The 23,391-nt window shown below is 33.8% G+C and overlaps 1 protein-coding gene across 2 annotated transcripts; it reads right to left on the reverse strand.

The window, feature by feature from the left end:
* Positions 1-664: 664 nt before the first annotated feature.
* On the reverse strand, positions 665-23,250 carry ncapd3 (non-SMC condensin II complex, subunit D3). Of its 2 annotated transcripts, none has more exon segments than NM_200330.1 (35): positions 665-898; positions 1,031-1,085; positions 1,391-1,453; positions 2,274-2,315; positions 5,155-5,222; positions 5,347-5,480; positions 5,574-5,744; positions 6,528-6,638; positions 6,724-6,920; positions 8,111-8,244; positions 8,325-8,462; positions 8,562-8,641; positions 9,797-10,035; positions 10,140-10,241; positions 10,353-10,461; positions 11,721-11,828; positions 12,645-12,754; positions 13,347-13,444; positions 13,990-14,181; positions 14,268-14,488; positions 16,854-16,988; positions 17,103-17,176; positions 17,260-17,379; positions 17,467-17,502; positions 18,123-18,375; positions 18,500-18,625; positions 19,129-19,201; positions 19,324-19,457; positions 19,544-19,631; positions 19,892-19,953; positions 20,342-20,509; positions 20,626-20,801; positions 22,195-22,357; positions 22,441-22,595; positions 23,158-23,250. In NM_200330.1, coding segments are annotated over 35 exon segments (4,260 nt in total). In that variant the 5' UTR covers positions 23,210-23,250; the 3' UTR covers positions 665-825.
* Positions 23,251-23,391: the final 141 nt, after the last annotated feature.

Raw genomic sequence — 23,391 nt, forward strand, 5'->3', positions numbered from 1 at the left:
TATTACGTTTTTTTCACAAGTTTCATTTAAATATCTTAAGATTTTTTGATGGCCTTGTTTCAGTTACTAACAAGCTTCCATTTTATAAACTTAACCATTGATAAACTATTATACAGCATGGAGGAGCTCGATTAAAATTTAAAAACTGCTCCGTGTTCATCTGAATAAGTTACATACACAGAGGTTGGCAAGAGGTAAATTATGGGGTAATTTTCATTTTTGGAAGAAAACTGAATTCCTTTAATATGAAGATATATACAACTGGATAGTAATTAAACAAACACAACATACAGTAAATTCATTTTAAGATTATTTCAGATGATTGTGTACACAGACAAAGCCTGTTGACTAGGCCATGTTTACTACTGCAATACTTGTCCCTTACATATTCACCAACATTTAAATAATTTGCTTTATAAAAAAAAAAAAATTTTATATATATATATATATATATATATATATATATATATATATATATATATATATATATATATATATATATATATATATATAACAGTTTTACGTTTTACAAAGACATCATTCTGAAAAACAGAATATTGTGTCAGTGTGTAATTCATATGGCCTAAATATCATTTTCTTTCAGAAATATACAGGCACTTTAAAACAAGAATTGCTATTAAACAACCAGGCAAGAAATACACGATACAAGTATCAAAAGGATTTAATAGTAATCATTTTACAAATAAAGCAAGTTGATGAAACTGTAAAAAGTAGAGTTATCAAGAGGACTGTGAAATAGACAGAGCAGTGAATAGAAATGCATAATTAATGTGCACAAAAACAAAACAAAACAAAAAACATGTATTACAGGCGTTTCTTGGCTCTCTGTTTTTGTACCAGAGGGGATTCAACATTCCACTGCCTAGGCACCGGTTTTCTAAAACAGAATAAGCAAATTAAACGTTAACCAATGCAATACCTTGCTTCATCTGATGTTTTGTTGTTTAAATAAACAAAACTCTAGAAGTTCAGCTTTATTCTGAATGTATAGTAAAGTGTATATACATACTTTTGCTCTGGAGACATGAGATGCAGAACATTCTCTTCTTCCTCACCTTTGCTGACTGAAAATAAACAAAGATTTTAACAATTTGGTAAATAGTGTGGCAGTATATATTAAAACAAAGCTAGAAACCAATATACACTTTGTTTTAACTTACAGACAAGTAATTAAATTAAAACATAACATGTGACCTAAGACATTTGAATATTAAGCACATATCAGGCTTTATACTGTACTTGCTAAAGTTGATGAATTCAAATCTGAATTGTCAATACACATGGAAACCACAGGTTACAGTACAGTGAATAAGATTTTGGACCCTGAATCTGACAGATTAAATGCGACTAAAAATTTGCATAAACATACCTCTTCTAGAATCATTGCAGATGGCGCTGACCTGCTCTCCAAAAGTCACTTCATTGATGCTCGCTTTAAGAATCAGAAAAAATAGTTAAATAAAATATATTTTTTAAACTTCTTAAATAAAATCACACCCTGAGGGTTTTTACAAGCACACATCTTTTTAAGATGACAAAAACAACTGCATTTCTCCCAAGTTGTAAAACAGTAGAGTGCGATACATCTCACACATAGACAAGCACGCACACACACACAAAAGCACTTGCACTGTTTTTTAATATAAGATTAATGATACTGTCTATGGCCTAATTCTACCTCTAAAGCCAACCCTCACAGAAACAAATGCAAATCATGAGAAACAATAATAATAACAACATGTACACAGCTGATCCAATTAATCGAGGTGTTCAAATGAGTCTTGAACACCTTGATTAGTGGCATCAGCAGTGTTTGATTTGGGTTGAAGCAAAACTATGCAGAGCTGCGGCCCTCCAGGAATCAAGTTTGAGACTTATGATGTAAAGGGAAATGTTGGTCTGTTATTATCATGAGTAATCGTGTAACTGTTTTTAGTTTAATTTGATTTTAATTTGGAGGATTTGCCTTATTTCTTTTAATTAAACATATAAAAATAGAAGATTTATTGAGATGGATTGTTTATGATTGGATGGATCTCGGACGATTGGGTAGCTTTACATTGAGAGAGGAAATTAAAGACCTGTTTAAAGTTATTTAAGACCTACAACACATTATTTTAGTAAAATAAAGACTTTTTAAGGCCTAAAATATTGTTTTGTAAATGTAAGAATTTTTAAGACCTCACAGATAACCTGAGACAGGAGAAAAGCAGTCCAGTAAAAAGTAAAACCATTTTCCTCGGTCAACTTACCTTGCGGAGTACTAATGGCTCTGCCAACCTGCTTTCCTCGTCCTGTTAGAGATAAAGAAATATTTAAAACTCATTCCAACTACAATAATGATAATATTCTTTACTGAACAAAAAGCAAATGTATTTGATATACTGCTGACAATGGTTTCATATGCACATTTTCTTTTGCCTGGATGGCAAGAAGAACCTGAAAAAACTCAGACAGCCTAAAATTTTAAATCATGATTGTATTTTTGACCTATTATGGTTAAAGTCCGAGTGAAATCAAAATTCATGTTTATTTTGCTAGCTCACATTGTTATTCTTAAAAGGAATTATTAATCTGTGCAAGCTTTTCCCCGTTTTGGTAATCTTCAATTTAGAGTCTGACCAGAGTCTGGCTTTGGAGTTCCAGCTTCCATAGCAACAGATTATTATTACCCTTAGCCACAGCTCTATAACTGTTAGTTTGCTATGAGAAAATGATGCTTAAAAAAAACCCCCACCCCCTATTGAATATTCTGTTTCAGCTACATCAACATGCTGAATTAAAACTTTCAGCAACTTCTGTTTCATGCCCACTGTAAAAATCATTTAATAATTGTGCACCCCTAAGTTAGTGTCTTTTGTTTTTAGGGTTCTTGCTTTATGCATGAGACCACTTTGAATAAACAGACACAAAGAATGTGTAAATGTATTGTTGCTAATACTACTAATAGTTCATTGGTGTACTAGATTGTCATCTAGTACTCTGTTCTGATCATCAGCTAAATGCTAATATTGAGAAGCTAAAAGATAAAAAAAAATTATGGAAAATAAATGAGATTATCATTTTGATATCAAATTAAGAATTCAACTTCAGAAATTTAAAAAGTACCCCTCCCCTGTAATTATTTGTTTACAAAGAAATTACATGTATTTTTTAATTTTAAATGTCATGCTCAAATCGAAACTGGAATTGCGAAAAAAAGCCTAGTGCATGAATCAGATTTTTCTATTTAATTATCTAACTCATATGGCTCTATTTTAACTATCTATGCGCAAAGTCTAAAACGCAAGGCGCAAAAGCATTAAGGGTGTGTCCGAATCCACTTTTGCTATTTTAAGGACAGAAAAGTATGACTTGCGCCGCAGCGCATGGTCTAACAAGATTGAGCTTATTTTCTCAGTGAGTTATAGGTGTGTTTTAAGAATAACCAATCAGAGTCTCATCTCCCGTTGCCTTCCATCAAGAGTCAGCTGTGTTGTGCCATGGTGCATTTGCTATTTACATGGCAGACTTTTGTAAGTGTAAACACTGAACATTTCACTAGAGAGAAAACCGTTAAACAGAGCATCGCCAGCACAAGGATAAAGAACCAGCCTCCTCCATCTGGCCTTTACATCCACTTTCAATTACTCTATTTCATGGATAAGGAAACATGTTGGACACACTCACTGAAGACATTCATAAGCCTACATAATTAATTTAGTTTGTTAAGCACAAAGATTTGTTTCAAAACTATTTCTAAATTCAGTTCTAATTTCCAGCAAACGTATAAATGAGCAATAATAACGAAGTGTGGTCAAAAAACTGAGTTATATCCATAGACGCGTGCTATGCCCCATATGGTCCAAAACCTGACAAGTGGACAAATCCAAGCTTGTTTTTAATAAAAAAATAGATAAATATTCATATATTAAATAATACTACAAATAATAATAACATTATACAAAAGCAAATTGTCATGAATAAAATTTTAAAAAGCCCCCAAGGTGAAGAAGGCATGGATGCAGTGTTTTTATGTTTATGTAGAAAGTAATAACTTTTTAAATATTTTATTCCTTTAATTCTTTTTCACTTGTAATGATATTTGTGTATTGCTGTACATTCTGCGTGTTTTAAGCAATGTGTAAGCGAGGCGCACAACTAACGCACTCTGCTGAACTTTAGACCTGCTCTTAGCTGGTCTATTATGCGGTCTATTTTAGTTCCTCAAAATAGCAACGCGCCAACAATGCATCTTAACACACCTCTTTTCTAGACCACAACACCCATGAGTCTATAAACTCATTGTTAACACAAAGTGGCGCAAATGTAGACATTGTGCAACAACTTTGAATCTCTAAATCTCTGATAGTTTGTTTGAATATGTATTTACTTTTGTTAGTGTATGGCTATATGGATGGATGTCTATATGTACAATAGCAATGCTATTGTGGGATGGCATGTACTTTGGCACCGCTGGGGGGTGGGATGGGTGTTTTTTTTTGGGGGGGGGATTGAGGAGTGGATCTTGTTTATTGAAAGGAAATTGTAATGGATTTGCTATTTAAACTTTTTGGTGGAAGACAGGAAAATTAATGTTGCGTTGTCTGAAAATAGCAATCTTGCACCTTATTGCGCAGGGTGTATGATAGGGCCCATAATGTCTGCATGAACAGGCTAAGTACTGGAATAAATTTCATGTAATCTATTCTTAACACATTTAAATTTATGTATTAGTTTTTTTCTTCTGTTGAACAAAAAGGAAGATATTCTGAGGAATAAACAGGGAAAAAATAGCATGTTTTCCACCTGTCAATGGTTGCTTAAGAATAGCTTTTTGTGTCCAACAGAAGAAAGAAATGCACAAAAGTTCAGAACTACTTCAGTGTGAGTGACTCATGAGGAAACTTTAAATTTTGGGTGTACTATCCCTTTAAATGATGTGGCATCAGACAGTATACTTCCTTACATATCCTGTGGCATGTCCGTTTTTAAATAACTTTTAATTGATTAAAAAAAGAAGGAATAATACATTGATTAGAATAAAACCGATTAAAATTCAATCTCAGTTGTACAACAGAAGTTACATAAATTACACCAGAAAAAAAAAAAAAAAAACCCGCTGATAACAAAAAAGGCTATTATTTAGTTTACCTGTTGAAAACACTGTAGGGGATAAATGGCTCCTGACTGGAGTAACAATTCCTGCATAAGTACGGCGCCTGAAAAAAGCATAATTGTAATTGGGACTTAAATATTCACTCTGAACAGGAAAAGTGTTCATTTTGGTGGTGTCCGATTAAAAAAACTGAATATCTGTTGAACTGTATTGTGGCTCAGTCCTACCTCAGAGGATCAGCAGATTTAGGGGTTTGTCCAGGTCCTTTATTAGCATGACGATTTAGAGGGGTGCCAAAACCTCCCTTTGGTGTCTGCCTGCCACCATTTGCTGCCTGGGCAGGAGAAGCCACAGCATTTTCCTAAAAATTAAGGCAAAAGAAAAAAAAAACAAGTCAAAAATCAGTAGCAAAGACTTGATGTCAGAGTTTACACGGTTCCTGCGTTTGACTTACATTTTGTCTGGGCGACATTGTAAAGTTGGCCAGTTGGTTCTCCATCTGCAGTTGCTCTTGTTGTTGTTTTTGCTTTTCAAACTGCTTCAGGTTATACTCCACCTCAGCAGCCAACTGCTCATCAGCAGCAAACAGCTCCTTCACTTCTGAACGATAGTCCTGCATGGTGACCTGCAACACACAGAACACAAATGACAAGCTTACGTCTATTTAAATGACATTTTATTTAGAGGCAACACGGACTGTTTGGTATCTGAAATGAAAAACGGTAATGGTAAAAAAATATGGTAAAAAAAACTATTGTATTTTCTAGACAATGTAAAAATATTTTGAATAATGTTATCTGCAGTTGCACCTGAATCAGTTACATGTCAAAATTGCATTGTTGAGAAAAAAACATGATTGGCAATCACAATTTAGAACTTTAGAAATAATTTAATACATAGCTTCAAAGAAAAAATTCTGCACCTGAAGAATAATTTTTAGCTTAGCTTAGTGTATCATAAATGATGACTACACCATCAGCATTCTGATAGGTCAGCCAAATGGATTCAATAATGGTAAAACTATTCAACTCTAGGCACTATTTCCAACAACAAACTGGTGAGTTAAAAAAATTGACAATGCTATTTTTGTTGCTCTGTTAACCATTAAAGATGCATTTTTATTTCTAGAATTGTTTAAAATGTGAATAGGTTCATAAGACTACAATTTTTTTTTACAATTTTGACAAAACTGTTTAAATAAACAGGGCAACAGAGTTGTTTAAATTTCAATAATCACTAATTCACTAACGACTAATTGTAACAGAACTTTTGACATTTGTTTATAGACATTATTAATAATGTTAAAGAAAATGTAACCAGACAGTTCAAAGATAAAATACAAAGGCCAAAGACATTGGTCTAATCTGTATTTAACCACATTCTTTTACATTATATCATGACTTCTCACCTGCAAATAAGCCATAAGGTGTTTCAGGACAGGTGAGTGTTGCTCTTCCAGCATGTTCTTCAGACTGATGATAATAGGAATAACATTCTCAACAAAGTTCCTCTTTTGAACCTGTAGATAAAAATCGCAAGCAAGTTAAACAAAAGTCTGACAACCACTTCTTTAATGCACCTTCAGTATGCTCTCTTTCTCTCACCTGTGAGACCAGCTTTTTCTGAGCCACCTGTAAGACCGCTTTAGCCAGGGCCATCTCATCCTCCTGAGCCTCTTCTCCAGCTGCTGGGCCACTCATGGCTGTCAGTTTCATCTCTTTTAGGGACAGGATGTCAAATGTATCTGCAAGCAACTCGGAGCCCTCAGAGTCCAGAGGCAGCTCAGAGTCCACAAAGCTTGCTGGAGGAGAAATACATCTATATGTGTCACATCTATGTAACAAAACAGTGATCTAATCTTTTGCTGGATATATGGATTTAGCACAGTAGACATCATAGTTGTCCAAAGAGCAAAATGTGTACTTAACAATACCAATATTTTTACAACATACAATATCAATATTTATTAATAACACAAAAATGATACTTTGATCCATTTTAAACATTGATAATACTATAATTTAGCAAATGTCATCTGCTAGAAATTAATATGCTAAAATTCATGCAAATCAAGGTGGTCTCATACTTTTTTCAAGCAGTTTTCTTTAATGTGGTTTACTTCTGATGAGCTGTTTTGATGTCAGGCTATATGCAGTGATCATAGAGTTAAATTTAATACCTTTTAAGAGCTTTTAAAGACTGTTTCTAAAAACTTTAAGACCTCACATCACTTTTTAGATTAAAACAGATAACACTGGGGACATTTTAGCTTGTTTATTTACTAAATGCTTATTGTACAAAAAGCAAATATTGGCCAGCTCCAATAACGATTTCTGAATGTTTTAGATTAAACTAGACAGAATAAAATACAAGTATGTGTCAAAGAATAATAATCTGCCGAACTACCCAAAGTGATTTACAATTAGAGGCGACAATTACACTTTCACCATGATCCACACAAAGATTCAACATAGATTTAAAATATTAAAAATATCAAGTAAAATGTACCTGCACTACACTAAAACAGTAGACATGCTGAATAAAAATACTAATTCAATCTCTTCCAGCAGGTGGCGCCTATGGGACAGCAGGAATAAGAATGTTTTCTTGGTTACCAGCTTGACATCAAATCTAGCACTTGTTTATCAATTTCACAGTCTACACAGCATTCCAATATTTGCTGATTTGATTAAAAATTTAGCATATAATTATACATAGTATAATCAAAGATTGTAATACCTTATAAAATAGCATTTAAGACGTTAATACTTGAAGGGTCTTCTTATATTTCAGTAAATTGATTTATCAACTTTTATTACGAATTCAGACTGCTAGAAAGGGGGTGAGATATGATGCAATAAACTTTTTATCTCGATTAATGTTTTTTCATAATTGTAAGCCAAAATCGAAATTAAAATTTAGTATTGATTAATTGTACAACCCTATTAAAATGTGCTACATATTAATTTAAACAATCTCAACAAATCTCACCAAGGACGTCCTGGCAGATTTTGCTTGTGATATTGAAGCGTTGCTCATCAGTAAAGTTTTTCAACAGGAATCTGTAAATCCGGAAACGTCTGCCTTGATTCTGCGCTCCTTTCAGTGAAAACCTGCTTTTCTCTCTGACAGAAAACACACATTTTCAGAACTCATTGAATACCACTGGAAAAATCCAAAGTACTGACATTCAATTGATGCATACCTCTCAGTTTGAGTGAACTTATTATATTTCTTGTGTTTCTCATAGGAGTTGAAGTGGAAAATGCACTCGATGAAATGCTGGGAAAACATGAGAGGACTCTTCTTAAGCAGGAGGTCCACCAGGCAGTACTCGCAGAGACTAAACAATAAAGACAAAAGCGATCACATTAAAACACCAGGTTAAATGTCAAAATAAACCACACTATAATAAGCTTCTTTGTTAGCCCATATTTCTTACTCTGCAATTGCAGGATCTGGGTCCACAAGAACAACAGCGAAACGGAAAAACAATGGACCTTTCCACTTTACATACTCCTCCTGTTGAAGAATAAACATCATAAAGCAAGTAATTTAACTATTAGGGTCTCCAGTGTTTTTTTTTAGCCAATTATCAAATTCCCTGACTTTCACTGACTAAAAAGCTTAAGCTCTATGACTTCTAGTGAACTTAAAAACAGGCTGATGTTGTCAATATACATTGATAATGTAATATTAAAATAATATGTTAAAATAAAAAACACAACATTAAAATGGTTTAGCTTGAATTGAATTTTGCATGACTTTAACAGCCACTAGGAAAACAATGAAAAATAATTTACCAAAAACTTTGGAAAAAAAACACAAACTGAAGTACATAGTGTTAGTGCGGCTGCAAAGTGCATAGTGTTTGTTTGAACTTACAAAGACAGGATGCAAGACCGAACTTTGCGCACTTAATATTGAGGGAAAAGCCCCAATCAGATAGCCAAATGTCTGCAGCCACACCTGTTTTCAGATGTCTCCGTTTCCACCATTCACACTGACACGGAGTAGCAGCGTTTTAAAACCTAAACGGCCTCTAACTCTAGGGTAGTGTGGACAGGAGTAACCGTAGCAAAACTCATGCATTTTAAAACTTAAATGTATTAGTGTAAACGGGGCCTTACATTATCCTGACATTTTTGGCTTAGTTAACAGGTAAAGTCAGTTTTATGAGAGTGAAATTAACAAAATGGAGCTGAAAATAGCCTAACAATAACAATAGAAGTATAACAATAACAAAAGGTATATGTATGTACAGTACATATAGTATAGTAGAGTAGGTGTATAACATCAAAAAAAGGAAAAAGGTGTATGCATGTAGGTATGGTAGGAAAGGGTAGGTGTATAACAACAACAAAAAGGTGTATGTATGTAGGGTCTGTCAGTCGATAGAGATATATGGAAACTAAAATTTAAAAAGACAAAAAATATTTTTATTCTTTTTCAATGTCTGCAATGGACCCTTTAAAATCCCATGTATATACTGTAGATAGCTAAAGATATATAATTAAAGATATAAATATGGATAAATCTAAAATTTAAAGCGACAAAAATTTCTAAAAATGTCCTATCAATGTCTGGAATAGACCTTTTTAAAATTCCATCTGTCGTGGGAACCCTGAAAGAATTTGAAAAAAAAAAGCTTACATGATGACAGGTTTTCATGTGTACCTGCAGTAAGTTGGTGAGCATTATAAGAGTCTGCTCTCGGACGATGGGCTCTTCATCTCTCAGACAGGCTGAGATGTTTGGGATGTACCGAGTCACTGTATTGGTGTAGCGAACGCAAAGATCACACATCACCACCACCACATTACTGCGCACGGCCAGCTCTGTGCCCACTTCCAGCTCACGGGCAAACACAGGGAGATACTTCATCATCAGATCCTCATGCTGCAGACACAGTTTTCCTATGAGAGACAAAAAGTGTCAGATCAAACTCGAAACATCCGCTGTCACATTGAAGAATTATGTGTGTTTTCTTAAAAAATTTGTTTTTTATAAAAGTTCACACCTAATGTGATGACAGCATGTGCCCTGACCACTGTCGGCATGGAAGTGGGTTTGAACTGAGATAGAGGCTGACTAGCGGGCAGGCCATCTCCTTCAGCAGAAACTGGAAGAAGAGATAAAAAAAACCATAAGACAGAATTTTTAAATGATCAATCCAGGAACCTTAATTTAACAAGCACAGATCCAGAAGCAGTAAAAAGTTGAATTGACTCACCTGGATGCTCTAAGGGTGTTAGAATAGACTGAACCAGAAGGAAAATTCTCTTCCCCACTTTTGAAGGGCAATGGAGAGAAGCGACGCCAAGTGTATAAAGATGTTTGACCTGACACAGATAAGATAAATGGATAAAAGATTAATAATTAAATATTTATTAGATCTCTTTAATGCATATTTGACAGCAATTGAGCTTAATGCAGGCAATCTAAAGTTCAGAAACTAGATGGAGCATTCTGAGCATTAATTGTATAATCGGTGTGTTAATTGTATAGCATTAATTGCATAAAAAAAAGTGTCTTATAATTAAATACATGCTTCAATCTGCTTATTAATAACGCTTATTACAGTACCTGCCTTTTATTAAGATATTAACTGTATATTAGTAGCTATAAAGTATGATCTTATTTTACATCCCTAATTCTACCCACAATGTAAACCAAACTACTACCTTACTATTAATAAGCAGCTAATTATCAGTTTATTGAGATAAGTCTTAGTTAATGGTTTGTTACTAGCATGAATTGTGATTTACAATAAAATGTTACCCACAAAATCCCTAACCAATTCAAAAATACCATTTGTCAAAACAAAGCAACATTAACATTTTCATTTCACAAGTTTCATAGCCACATAAAAGTCATGGCCAAAGACCACAAAGTACATCAAGTGGGAAACAATAAACATAATGTGTAAATGTGCATAACTAATGGAAATCAGAAAAACTAGTATGCACAGGCCACAATGTGTTAGCAAAATAATATGGGAATAATATAGAACTTTTTCCGAAAACTTTGAAAATTTGTAGAATACAAAATATTTTTTAATGGCCTGTAACTATGCAATTTTAATTTCCAAAACTTTACAGGCCTTTTTTTCAAATTCACATATATTCAAAGATTTCAAGGAGCCGTGATAACCCTGCTAATAAAAAAAGTATTAGAAACATATCTAACACTAAATTATGATTGTTTTTGTTGCAAAAAAACTTTGTTAACATTTTAAATAGGCCAAAATAAAGCTTGAATTACCTTTTAGGTGCTATTATTACTACACTGTGTTACTGTACATTGCTCTAGAGCTTATGGGTATTCTCAGACTGCATTTATCATTCACATAGACGTGCAGTACTGTTGCTTTTTCAAGGCACTGCCTCTTGCATCTCAATAGCATGCCAATAGCACTATACTCTTGCTGCAATACTGTTTATATTGTGTCTTCCTATTTAAATTCTATTGGCATAGAATCATGTTTTTGAGCATCTTAGAGAACTGTAAATGTTGTTTTGTTGTTTAAAACTATGTGTATTAATATGTGAGCATTAACAATGATGATAAAGATTTATTCAATTTTATATAGCTGTAATACCAGCAGGTCTTCGTTGATGTTCTCAGTTCCCTTCTCCTGCAGAAGGACACTAGACAGATATTTCTCACATACAGCGACCAGCTCTCCACAGAAACGATCCATGAACCTCTGAAACACACACACACACACACACACACACACACACACACACACAAAGAATATATTACAGTATTAATACAAAAATAAAAAAACACCTAATAAGCAGGGCTCGATAATAACTTTTTTTTATCACCATCCACTAAGGTTACTATTTTTACTAAACGTACTAAACTTTTAAACGTACTACTTGTACTTTATTTCACATGACTTTTTAGGGCTCAACACTAAGGATTTACCATTTTTTCTCTGGCCACACCAAACAAATTATTTCCTTGCCACAAACAAAAAAAAACTGTCTCAAAATAAGCTAAATATAGCTGTATACATTCACTTTTTATTTAACAAAAATGTTCTTAAAAAACAAATGACATTTAAAAAAAATTATTCTCATTTATCTAAAACTATACACAGTAGTTTGTCCAGGCTAAAGATCCCAGATCATCAGGTAACTATATATAAATGGAGAGTTGATCTCCTATTAAAGCAATGTCATTGTAAAGGATGAAAATTAACCCATCTTAACAAAAATAACTGCAAGAAAAAGAAAGCAGGTGAAAAACATTCCGTCAGCTGTGCCTCGTTCACAACGTCAATGAGCAAGGATAGCCTGTGTCTCAAAGTGCGCCTGATCAATCGTGCTGCTCTTTGGTTCTTAGAGCACATTTGCATGCATATTGACAAACGGTCTCAAACTAAAATTCTAATCTTTAGGGACGGGGCAGCTCTAGCAATTAAAAAAAAAGTTAAATCAACCAGCCAAGATGGCTAGTGGGGGTGTCTGTCTAACCCACCACAGCTACAAAGAAATGTTATAAAAAATCTTACCAGTGTTTCCTGAGTGTCATCCGATCTTCCAAATCTGACCAGAGCATCCACACAGGAGCTGATCACCTCCGAAGGCAGGCTGAATGTCTTTAACCAGCCCATCAGATCATCTACACAGACAACATGTACATTTTTGCAATGTATTCGATTAAATCAAATTGCTAACAGGTTGGTGTTGAGAGTGTAATTAGAGTGGCTACAGTAAACAACCAGTAAATAGTTTAAAATAAGATATATTTGGTTCACATTTATAAGAAAACTTTTTTGAGCACCAAATCAGCATTTTAAAATACTATTTGAAAGATCTAGTAATGGAAATGCTGATGAAGAGTAAGCATAAGAATAAAGTACATGTGAAAATATTTTAAAACAAAAAAGTCATTTTTAATTGTAATAACATTTCACAGTACTGCTGTTTGTACTGTGTTTTGACCAAATAACATATGATAATAATGATATAACTTTACAGACATAAAACATGCAAGCATCTGCTTTGACACATCAAAAAATCGAAATAACAAAGAAAATAAATGATCTGTTTTGTCTTATTACACACACCAGCAATAAGATCTTTTCACGATACCTTATTGTCAGTTGCCTATTAAGATAATATTTTTTTTAAAAGAAAAACTTAATTAAACACTGATTAAAAGTTTGACTTTTAAATTATAAAATACTAATAATATTTTTTTTTTTACTTACCTACTATTCTGCTCTTGGTGTCATCATTAATATTAAAGGCAATGTCACCCATAACGCTCAAAATATGGCAGGTCATTGTTACTGAAACAACCGGCGCCCTAAGTGAAACAAAAACATAATCCTTGAAATCATCAAATTTATATTTTGGAACAAAATCTCATGCAAAAACCGCATCAAACATGCAGCTTCTATTAGTCAAAATCTAAAATATGCACAAGCAAACAACAAATTCTTTATAACTAAAGTTTCAAAAGAAATGATTTTAAGAGAGAGAGAGAGAGAGAGAGAGAGAGAGAGAGAGAGAGAGATTTGGGTCTATTGCCATATCACATTCTCTAGCTCATTTATGGAAAAGACTGATAAAATTTACAAACATTAAATAAATGACACTTTTATATAATAAAAAATATTATGACAATAAAAAAAAACACATACAACTAAAAGAGTTTACATTTACTTTTGATAATTCTGTCACATTTAATTCACATTCAATAAAAATAATTCCTTTTAAGACACTCTATATAAAAAGCGTTGTCTGATCACATTAAAAATAGGGGACTCCTAAATTATGTTTGACATTTAGGTTGTGATTGCAATGTTGAACTGAATTTAACAACTCATTTCTTGATCCACGTTTTCTGACCTGATAATGTTCTCCCAGGTATCCAGCACAGTGCCGTAGTTCAGTTTAGGAGAGCAGCTGGCAACTTTAGCTAACAGTAACCAGGCAGCAGAAGCCCTCTCTCCCTCTGTGTGAGACAGCAAATTATTTACAAAGGCCGGAGTGAACTTTTGCTGTGGTGCCCACACGCTGAACGCCTTACTGAAATACCGGCTACAGAGGAAAGAGATGAGGAGAAAGAGAGACAGAGTTAAATACAGAAAAAGGGTGTGCAGATGATTAGCATATGAGTAACTGACCTAAGATCTTGACACTTTTCACACATCAGTCCCAGTAAGTCCCAAGCTAGCTTTTGAGAGACATTAATATTGTGATTTTTCTTGTGACTCTTAATGTGAGAGATGATGGCGTGATCCATACACTCCAGAGCTTTCTCCTGCACAGAGCTCTCAGAGTCCATGACAGCTGGTAGCACTCCTCTCAGCCAGGCCTCCTGCACATCTTTATTGTCAGGAAGAGCCTGGACAGAGTAATTGAAACAATGCTGGTTATAGGATGTTAGATTTGGTTTTGGTTGTAAACATCTAAATGCTGATAAGAGTTTAATTGGTTGGTCGTAATAGAGAGATATAAATGCATCTGTCTGCTGGATGCAGCATTATAGTAGTATGAAAGCACAATACATGGAAAAATTATTGTTATTGAGGTATAATATGAAGAAATTGCAATACTCCTGCCTCTTTTTTATTTATTTGATTGGTTTTGAAACCTGTTTGGAATTAGGAATGCTTTCAGTATGTTTTGTTTTGTTTCTAAGGAATTCCTGAGATTTAGGCCCACATGAAATTTACACACAAAGAAACCCACAGATGTTTATTTGATTATTTACTAATGTAATTGTTGGTAAATGTATATTTGTTCAGTATTTATGTTAATTTCGTTCATATTGAAAAACATGTGGGTGACACAGTGGCTCAGTGTTTAGCACTGTCGCCTGATACAGCAAGAATGTTGCTGATTTGCAAGTTTGCATGTTCTCCCCTTGTTTGTGTCGGTTTCCTCCGGGTGCTTCGGTTTCATCCACTGTCTAAAGCAGGGGTGTCCTTACTCGGTCCTGGAGGGCTGGTGTCCTGCACAGTTTAGCTCAAACTTCCATCCACACACCTGCCTGGAAGTTTTAGTATACCTAGAAAGAGCTTGATTAGCTGATTCGGGTGTGTTTAATTGAGGTTGGAACAAAAATATACAGGACACCTGCCCTCCAGGTCCTAGTTTGGGCACCCCTGGTCTAAAGACATGCACCACAGGTGAATTGATTAACTAAATTGGCTGTAGAGTATGAGTGTGTCTGAGTGCACTAGTGCGCATGGGTGTTTGATAAATTGGTGGTTCATTCCGCTGCTGCGCCTTTTGATGAATTAAGGGACTAAGCCAAAGGAAAATGAATGAATATAGGATTGAATGAATAACAAATGTAAACGCCAAACATGCAACTGTTTCTATGATTTATTTACAATACAGTTTGTAAAGCTGTTCTTTGAGAACGATATATTAATAGAAACTTGCTTTGTTTACCAAACAAGTGGTTCTAATTACATAACAATAAAAGTTAAAGTTATTATTTTTATACTTCATGTTTTTAGTTATCATACTAAAAATCGTTTTGCATAATTTTTTTAACTTAATTTTTTTTACAAACTTCTGTGTGAAATGGCAAACAATGTCTGCAGATTCTATCTTGCTCAGCTCATGTTTTCTGGGAGGGGATTTATTATATGGGAAGTACATTAATTGTTAGCTACTGTATATGGCTGCTTATAAAAAGGAGGATTTAATGCTGGACTGCTGAGTATTACACATAAAAGTGTGTTCCACATCACTGAAGATGATGTCAACAAGAGTATTAAACGAGGATGTTTCTATTTCAGATACTGAGACCATCAATACCCTCAAAGCTAAGAAGCCATTAGGTGACTACACTTTTGACTAAGAAACTGATTATTTTATTAAATGTTGTTTAGTATTATAAAATGTAACCACTTTTTATTTGATCACCAATACTGCCTACCAAAGCTTAGACTAATAAAGTTCCAGCAAAACATACCACAAAGGAGTCTTCTCACTAAGTTGTAAGAAATTTGTAAAGCTCATAATTTGGGGCAGACTCAACTTACTTTGTCTAACCTGAGAATATTAATTAGATGAAAGGTGGTGAGACTGAAGTACAGAGCGATTGAAATAAAAAGCAAGTATTGGAATATTTAGTAGTTTTTGGTCATAGTGTTTTAAAGTACATTTTTGCGCCTTCAAAGTTTTATTCTTTTTAAGCCTGAAAATTATTTAAATGGATCAGAAAACAATATATTATTCGTTTATTTTAGTGTGATCATTACATAAATAATTGATTATAAAAAAAGCATTTTTTAAAAGAAATGTTATAATCACAAGAAATCAACATTTTTTATTTACATTTACATTTTATTAATTTATTCTTTTTTTTCAGCTTAGTCCCTTGATTAATCAGGGGTCGCCACAGCAGAATAACCCGCCAACTTAATTATATTTTACACACTGGATGCCCTTCCAGTCACAACCCAGTACTGGAAAACACTTATAGACTCTTAATTCACACCCACTATAGCCAATTTTGCTTATTCAGTTCACCTATAGTGCATGTGTTTGGACTGTGGGGAAAACCGGAGCACCCTGACGAAACCTAAGCAAACACGGGGAGAACATGTTACCTCCACACAGAAATGCCAACTGACCCAGCGGGGGCTCGGACCAGCGACCTGTGCTAACCTATTATATTCATATAACATTTATATTATTGTACAGCATTAGCAGTAATACTATTGTAACATGAGGTTGGAGGCTTTGCTCACATTAAGAAGTTCCATAAGGCACTGCAAGGCTTTCTTCTTCACTGAGACAGCAGGATCCCTGCAGCGATCTGACAGCATACTCAGATTCTCCAAACTGCATGCGATCACTCCATGCTTTAGCAGACTCATGACAGTCTAAACAAACAAATCAAACACATGTATAAATATAAAAATGAATAAATCAATGATAATGCTTTTAATATTAAACTGCAAAAAGGGAAATGCCACCAAGTTTAGCATATTTCCTACCTCCAGTGCACTTTTTCTAGCATTGGTTTTTGGATCGCTGACATGCTTTTTAAACAGAGTCATACTTTCATCATCTAAAATTAATTTAACAATAAAAAAGAGTCAGGAATGAAAATGTTTACATTTAAACAAAAAAGCCTTTTTAAGTTGAACTTACTCTGTAAAGAAGTATTCATAACGCTCCTGTGGGTTGTGGTCATGCTCTTGTGTTTTGTGAGCTCGATGGTTCTGAAAGTCAGTGCTGTTTTTTGACCAGTCTCTCTTCTCTTCAGAGTTTCTGTAAGGTAGAGCACAATATAAACCATCCCTGACTGTAAAAATACCCTTAAGTAATTTAACTTTAAACACAAAAATACACTCTTACGCTCAGAGCGGTCTGATTCCATCATAGTATGAGCACCTAGTGAGAAAAGAATAATCTTTATCAGTATTCAAACAGTCTGCATGTTAAAACTGAAGTATTTTTCATTTTTACAGGGTTTTTTGCAGGTTTCACCAAGTCAAATTGAAGACTTTTAAAGACCATCAAGAATGAAATTTCAGACTTATATTAGGGCTAAACGCTAAGGCTTTTTTATGGCCCAGCAATAAAAAAAATTTTAAAAAATACTTGCCCCATCAAAAAAACTAATTCTACTTAGTTATTGTTTAGCAGCATGTTGTGTCAAAACAAGCAGACATTTAACATTTTTAACAGACCCTTTCAACATAACGCAAATTAAAACTTTGATAAACTAAATATATGCACAACAGACTGTTATACTATTAGTTTTAAATAGTTTTATTAAAATGTATTGTTGGGGACTGGATGCGGGTTGAATTGACTGGGTAGCTTTGCATACTATAAGGAAAATTAAGACCTATTTAAAAATATTTAAGATCTGCAAGACAATATTAAGTGAATTTAAGACTTTTTAAGGCCTAATTTTTTTTTATTTAAGAGATTAAGACTTTTTAAGTCCCTGCAAACACTCTGTTTATTTTATCTGTACAGTCACTGTGCTTTGGTCATATACATACTGTTGGAAAAGAGCTCATGGACACATTTTGTGGCATTCTGGGAACCCAGCTCCAGACACTGTGCCAGGCAGTGCAATGCATGACCTCTGACTGTGGGGGAGACGTCATTACGATGATTGTATACAATGTTATGCACCAGGAACCTATGTGAGAGGAACACAGCCAGCTCAGGGTCCACAGTGTCATCCACATCTCTCTCAGTCTGCTCCAGCAGGACCATGGAAACATCCAGCGCAAACATTCTGAATGCCACCTGAACAGAGGAAAGATTTCATTATTAGGAACACATAAGAGACAAATATGTAACAATCTGTGGACACGGTAACCTTTGATGGGATTAGGAAGGTTAAGTAGAAAGTGAAGGTCACAATATTCACCTTGTTGTTTCGAGAGTAGTTATAGAGCCACTTAATGGTGGCTGCGTAGTCCTGACATGGCATCTTAGCCATCAGCTTTCCAACGGCTTGAGATCCACTGGCTCGATATTCCGACTTCTCCACCATCTAAAAAAAACATACAGATAAAATGAGATAAAATAAACTATATAAAATGACTATTTGTTTATATTAGACTTGGTGTACTTCCCCAAAACTTGAAATGTGTTGTCATTTCATATCTGCATTTAGTTTTAATATACAGTACTAATGGAGAAATTAGAAGAATCTACAATCTAGTATTTCATATAATAATATTTGGTCACAAAATATCCAATAACTGGTATTATTCCTCCTCACCTGCTATATCATTTGAGACTGAAGTGATTGCATGAGTGATTTATTAATCAATAATGAAATAAGGGCTGTTGCTGTTTTATAAATCATAGAATATAAACACACAAAAAAGTTCTAAATTAAATAGAGTTTTATTATACAATAACAGATTTGTGTCAATTCTATTAAACTGTTTATAATTAGAATGACATAAGCGTTGAGTCAATAATGACAGAACTAATACAACAAAAAAAGCATTTTTTTTAGATTCAAATATTACATTAAAATAAATATACCTGATGACAAATGTGTTGCACAAGAATCCGTAAAAGTGGCAATGTGGCCTCTCTCTGCTCATCAACAATATGACTACAACAAAGAACACATGTAATTCAGAGAGGTAACACACATGAAATGAATTCTGACTGATTTAAAAACAAACCCAAAAATTCTTAATCCCATCAAAACAAAAATGTTAAGCAGTTACGAACCTAATGAAAAGAATGGCCTGGTCTCTTGCACCACAGACAGCCTGAGATGGAGCAAGAAGACTTGGCCTGGACCTCTCTTGTGTTTTCATCATTAGAATCACATAAAGTAGCTTGCGAAACACTCTGCGACGGCACTGTAAAATGCAGCCACAATGATCAAGCAATACAAGATATATATGCAACCAAAACATGGAGATCTTTTTGGAGTAACTTTACCCACCTCATCGCCTTCACCATGAACAGTAGAGCAAAGCAACCCCAGTCCATGATAGGACAGCTCAGGGAGACTCTGTAATTGGTCAACATTCCTTTGAGGAGAGAAGAATGAAAAAAAAACTAACTCAGTCAGCAACAATGCTTTATGTAAAATCAGAAACATTTACTCTGGAGACGTTTGCAAAAAACAAAGTTTTTAAAATTATTTTTGGACTAAATCAATAATTATTGTAGTAAAATGTATATAAAAATGTATTCAACAAAAATAATGGACAAAAAGATGATTCAGAATATCAATAATAGCTTTTAAGTATATGTCAGCACAAATGCCTTTGCTCATCTTTTCATTTACCTTTCCTGAGAGAATGACAAATCTCCAATGACTGGTTCAAAGTTTGTAAGTTCAGTGAAAAGCTGAAAAATTAAAACAGTAATATGTCAGCAATAAAAATAATAAAACATCTGAAAAACATTTTCTGCTAAGACTAATATACACAAAGAACTTGTCATGATATATTCAATTCTCGTTTTTTTAGTCTGGACCAAAAAACTTTAATTAAAACATTAGGTTGTGGTTCTTTAGCTCTCACACTGTAACTTTTAAGATCAAACCTAAAAATACAAAACAACTAAAGGAACATCAATGACACATTTGCAAAGAAACTTACAGAACATTTAGAATGAATATTTCTGTTGTACATGCCAAGGTAATTTAATCACCTGAGAACTCTTTAAAGGGATAGTTCAATAACTCATCCTTCACTGGAAAAAAAGCCAGTATGCGAAAGCAAAATTTACTGACCTGAACACAGCTGTCGGCACTCTGAGGTTTGTCGCGAAGTGAAAATCTCTCTAAGAGTCTCAGAAGTGTACGAACAAGCAACACAATTCCCTCTCTTAGCTTCAGCAAATCCTGTGCAGAAAAGAACATCCCCTCATCTTCATCCTCTTCATCATCATCAATCTCCATCTGTTGGGAAACAAAACATCAAAATATACAATGACACCACAGTCAAATTTACAGAAAGGTTGGAAGTCTTTAGGGGGTAACATGTAACATACACAAATTAAATCAAAACACTGTACCTCTTCTGACACTTTCTTTGGAGGTTTGGATCGTTTCCCAGTTTTGGGGTCACCTTGAGAGCTTTTTAGGGAATCTTTCTTGCGTTTCTTGCCAGATTCTTGAGGCCAGCATTTTAGGGGCATGTTCAGACATGTATCAAACAGGATTTGATGGTAGACTTTGTTCGCAACACTCCCTGAAGACAAACAAAAAATTATATATTAATAAAAAATAAACTTATAAGGGCATTTTATTAATCACAATACTCAATAAATTGTGATAAACATGCACAATATTGATATTGTGGACACTTTAAAATACCATTAACAATTATTTTCAGAGTGCTTTTTAACAAATAAATTATAACAGACTTCAATGCTTTGACATTTAACTGTTTAGCTTAATAGTTCAGACATTAACATTTTCATATGTTAATCTGACCTACACATGCTGAAGTAATGGAAAATAATTCTGTGACTATTTATCGGGATATTGTACATAACACTGTGCAATAAGGCTCTAATAGTTAACATTAGTTAATTTAACTCGACTCGCAATGAAAAATACAAAAGCTTTAATTACTCTCTGCTGATGTTAATTTCTTAGTTAATGGATAATAACTAGTTAGAAATTGCAGACATAATCTTTTTGCAAGTCATAATCGTTTTATTAAAATGAAGTAATAACTAATAAAATTCAGTTGTATTACTTTACAAATAGTAACTTTGTAAATGTAATAAATCTGACTTTTCTCACTACTGATTTTAATCCAATAACTTTTTTGATGAACTATACTATTAATTCAATTTAAAAATGAGAATTTGTAAAGTGTTATCTATCCGCTAGTTAAGTGTGACATCACATGAAGCAGTTCATCAAACTTTATGGGGAGACTCAACAAATGATAATAATAAACTTTTACCAAGCAATGTTATACTTTTGAAAATCACGATCACTATATATATATATATATATATATATATATATATATATATATATATATATATATATGTAACTAACATCTGCCCAACATCTGATGGCCAGAAAGTGATAATTTTTTTATATAGATTGTTAAAATATTGGTGTCTTTGATGCAGCAAGTCCAGAGACTGTTGCTTACACCATGATTTGATATAAAATTCACTTTACTGTGTGATATGACTAAAAAGTGGTCATAAACAAATATTTTCTCAATTCAAATGAGTTGCGGCTTGGACCCGGTAAAAGTATTTCATACGTCACCAATACTTCATGACTTAACCAGCAGATTGTACTTCATAATGCTTTAGCAATTTATTTGGCTGAAACATTTATTTACTCTGAACATAAATATACAATAAAACAATACAGTAAAAGTTGTTGTTGTTGTTATACCTGTTAAAGCTTAGGTCTATATTGTGATAATACCATATACCATGATAAAACCTCCAGCGAATAATCCCAAAAATAACATTCGGTATCACCATCCTTAAGCCTAAATTTATACAATGGTTTGGGTTGTGGATAAGACATCTGCATTAGTATACAACCTGAAATCTGATATATATTCAAGAGAAATTCAGCATTAGGTGAAGGAGTTGCAATCTGACCTGGTATTTTCAGCAGTAACAAGTACAGAGATGCTGCCTGGAGACCACAAAGTCTCTGTTCAAGACTGGGACTTTTGGTTTTAGCACTGAGGATGAAGTAAGACAAGACAGCCACCAGAGTTTTTGCAGAGACACCGTTCTCACCAAACACCACCCACACATTCTGAGGGGAAAACCAGAGGGGGTTTGCACAAATACTGACCAATAAACATTACAATTAAAAGTCACTGCCTTGTAATCTTATACTTCTGTGTTGTTGTCATCATCCTCATTGGAGAAGGGAAGCAGCTGCATGTACACCTTCTTGAAGACATCTGGGGTTTCCTTTATTTCCTTCTCAATAACAGGGTCAAGAGGGTCTGTGTGGGTGAACTCGAAATCCCACACTGTATCCACCCAGGCTGAAACACGCATTACAGAAAACAGTTACATTACAGAAAATGATGCCAATAAATAATGCAGACATTGCATTAGGTTTTAAGATGCACACAGTTATCAAGTGACTTGTTTATTTAGAAAGATATATTAAATTGTATAATTAAATATAAATGTACATAGTTGTGTGTGTGTGTATGTTTGTGTATATATATATATATATATATATATATATATATATATATATATATATATATATATATATATATATATATATATACATACATACAGTGAAACTGAAAACGCAAATCACTGTAAGTTAACGTTAGCGGTTCAGATAATAGGCTAGTTAAACATCATGTAGACATACAAACAGTGGCATTGCAGAATAAACAGCTTCGCATAAAACATCCTACATTCTGCTGTATTACAGAAGACTGCTCAAAACCAAAACAAGCCCTCGGGATGACAGCATCGGTCGCAGTTCAGCGTTTATCGAGGTTTACTAAATCATTACATACAAAACTCGTATACATATACGATCGGTTGTTACTGTTATATGGTGTTTACAAAAAAATGCCACTATACCTGTAGACACGCTGCTCAATTTTAATAACTGCAAAGCGCGTATCAACTCCATCTTAGTTCAAAATAACGCGCCAACAGCTCTATAGTGGAACCAGTGGAACATTACAAATCCCAGCATGCATAGCGGCATACGCAAGCGAACTCATAAATATTAATTAGGCAACGATCTTCTTATTTATTTTTCTTTTTTTAAAACCAAAGTAAAATCATAAATGCATGTACAAAAAACTATAA

This window comes from Danio rerio, chromosome 1 (genome assembly GCF_049306965.1).
Source record: "Danio rerio strain Tuebingen ecotype United States chromosome 1, GRCz12tu, whole genome shotgun sequence".
In the NCBI taxonomy this organism is placed as follows: Eukaryota; Metazoa; Chordata; class Actinopteri; order Cypriniformes; family Danionidae; genus Danio; species Danio rerio.